At 31.0% G+C, this 1,916-nt stretch overlaps 1 protein-coding gene across 1 annotated transcript; it reads right to left on the reverse strand.

Annotated features, from left to right (window-relative positions):
* Positions 1-185: 185 nt before the first annotated feature.
* On the reverse strand, positions 186-1,642 carry LOAG_15107 (hypothetical protein; the record flags this gene model as incomplete). Its single annotated transcript, XM_003150599.2, has 3 exons — positions 186-649; positions 1,010-1,154; positions 1,538-1,642. 3 exons carry the CDS (start codon positions 1,640-1,642, stop codon positions 450-452), a joined length of 450 nt encoding a protein of 149 aa, XP_003150647.1. The 3' UTR covers positions 186-449.
* Between the last annotated feature and the right edge of the window lie 274 nt (positions 1,643-1,916).

The following is a 1,916-nucleotide window of genomic DNA, read 5'->3' on the forward strand; positions in this document are numbered from 1 at the left end:
ATATATATATATATATATATATATATATATATATATATATTTGAAAGACTTCAATAGATTCAGAAGCTTCTTAACGAATTTCTCTAAAAATTTGCTTGTTGAGGAATTTGCCTTTATGGGAATAGCTCTAGCTGTTGCATGATGCTATACAAATTTAATATTGTTATCAATCAAAGACATTGTGGGAGATGTATTTGTCAATCATTTTCATAAGAGAAACAGTATTTCCAGTTTATAAATAAGGAAGGATCATTTTTTCACCAAGAACAATCAAGTGAGGCGGCAAGTTTTAACTCGGATTGGTCCTCTTGACCGCATACCCGTCTATCAGATTCATCCATCCGTACTATGGCGAAAAATTTCGTGTCATTATCTTAGCGTACGTCTGGTGCATTTGTACACTGACTTCTTGATCGATAATAATCATCGTACCAAGATGCTTCGCACAATCATAATGCTGATGTGCTAAAAAGACGGTTTGCTTCAAGGGCATTTCCCAGTTTCCGTTGATCCATTTGGTGTTGCTGTTGTTGTTCCTGTTGTCCATCCGCCGATCGCCATTTGTGATCACTTTTATTGGGTTCATAAAATGATTCTTTCCTGCTTGTCTTTGCTGATCTGTTGATGGACCCAGTATCAGGCGAATTTCCTGCAGCATATCGAATTTTTGAACTGTAAATTGCTTGAAAACTAATTTTGCACAAACAAAAACCGATTTTTCCAAAGAATAAATAATAGTTTGTAATATATTCTACTGGGAAATCTAGGGAGAATCCTGGGATGTTTCTAAATATTTCGAAATCATAAGGATAATAATATAACCTCTTCTTTATTCAGTGCATTCAGTATCACTTCTCTCAAATTCTCTAGCGACTTATATTCAAATTCTTTTCCATTTTTTTGTTTGCTAAGGTTTGAGTTGATAGATCAAGTAATTTAGATATTCCGATGCTTCCCAAATATTCATTGGATAAATTTATCAGTTGGGTATAGTTTGAATTAAACTCACGATAACACGAATTGCAACAATCGAACCATCGTGAATGTCCATTGCTATCTGGTGGCAACAAACCTTGGGATGTGGACGGACTGATTGGTGGAGTTGTTCTTAAGTTGTCACTGGATACAATATCTCTTTCAATTAGTTCTCTTTCCTGTAAAAATTACTCATTGACAAGTACAAATTTACATAATACTGTTATTATTAAATTTGATTTTGAATGTAAATTTTCAATATGATCACAAGTATGGCGAAATTTTATGATGAAAAGAATACCAACTTTAAGTATAAACAATTTTTTTTTTTTCAAAAATTTTGACCAATTAAAATATTCTGAGAGCAACAGTGCATTGTCTCATTCAATGCGACATAAGCTTTCCGGTATTGACAATAATTCAAACACTAATCCCAGAGTAATACAATAGCTTAACAATGCTTACATTTTCGAATACCAATTCATTCAATCGTAATTTAAAAATAATATCGAAATTGTTTCAAAAAAAAGGAAGAGAAAAAATAAATAAATTGATTAATTACGGTAGCTTTTTCTAAACATTGTAACAAATGCCGATGTTGAATTTCAAAAATATCATCATCTTTCAATGAATCAAAGCTTAATAATCCTTGTTCGAATGCTTGCATCCGTGCTTCATGTGCTTTCTTCTTACTATACAATGCTTTACCACTGGCATTTTTAACTATTCGAATACGAGCCAAACGAGCTTTCTGGAATATTTCATCAAATTTATTTGAAACAAACTGATACGATAAATCTAAAAATAAAAATCTAAACAATTTTCAAAAATTTTTTATATAAATTAGTAAATTCAACAAATTACATATATATACTATATATATATATATATATATGTTTGTTACTTGCTTATTTACACTTTGTTACCTTTGAGCTCTTCTC

Source organism: Loa loa, assembly GCF_000183805.2.
Source record: "Loa loa unplaced genomic scaffold supercont3.1524, whole genome shotgun sequence".
Classification (NCBI taxonomy): domain Eukaryota; kingdom Metazoa; phylum Nematoda; class Chromadorea; order Rhabditida; family Onchocercidae; genus Loa; species Loa loa.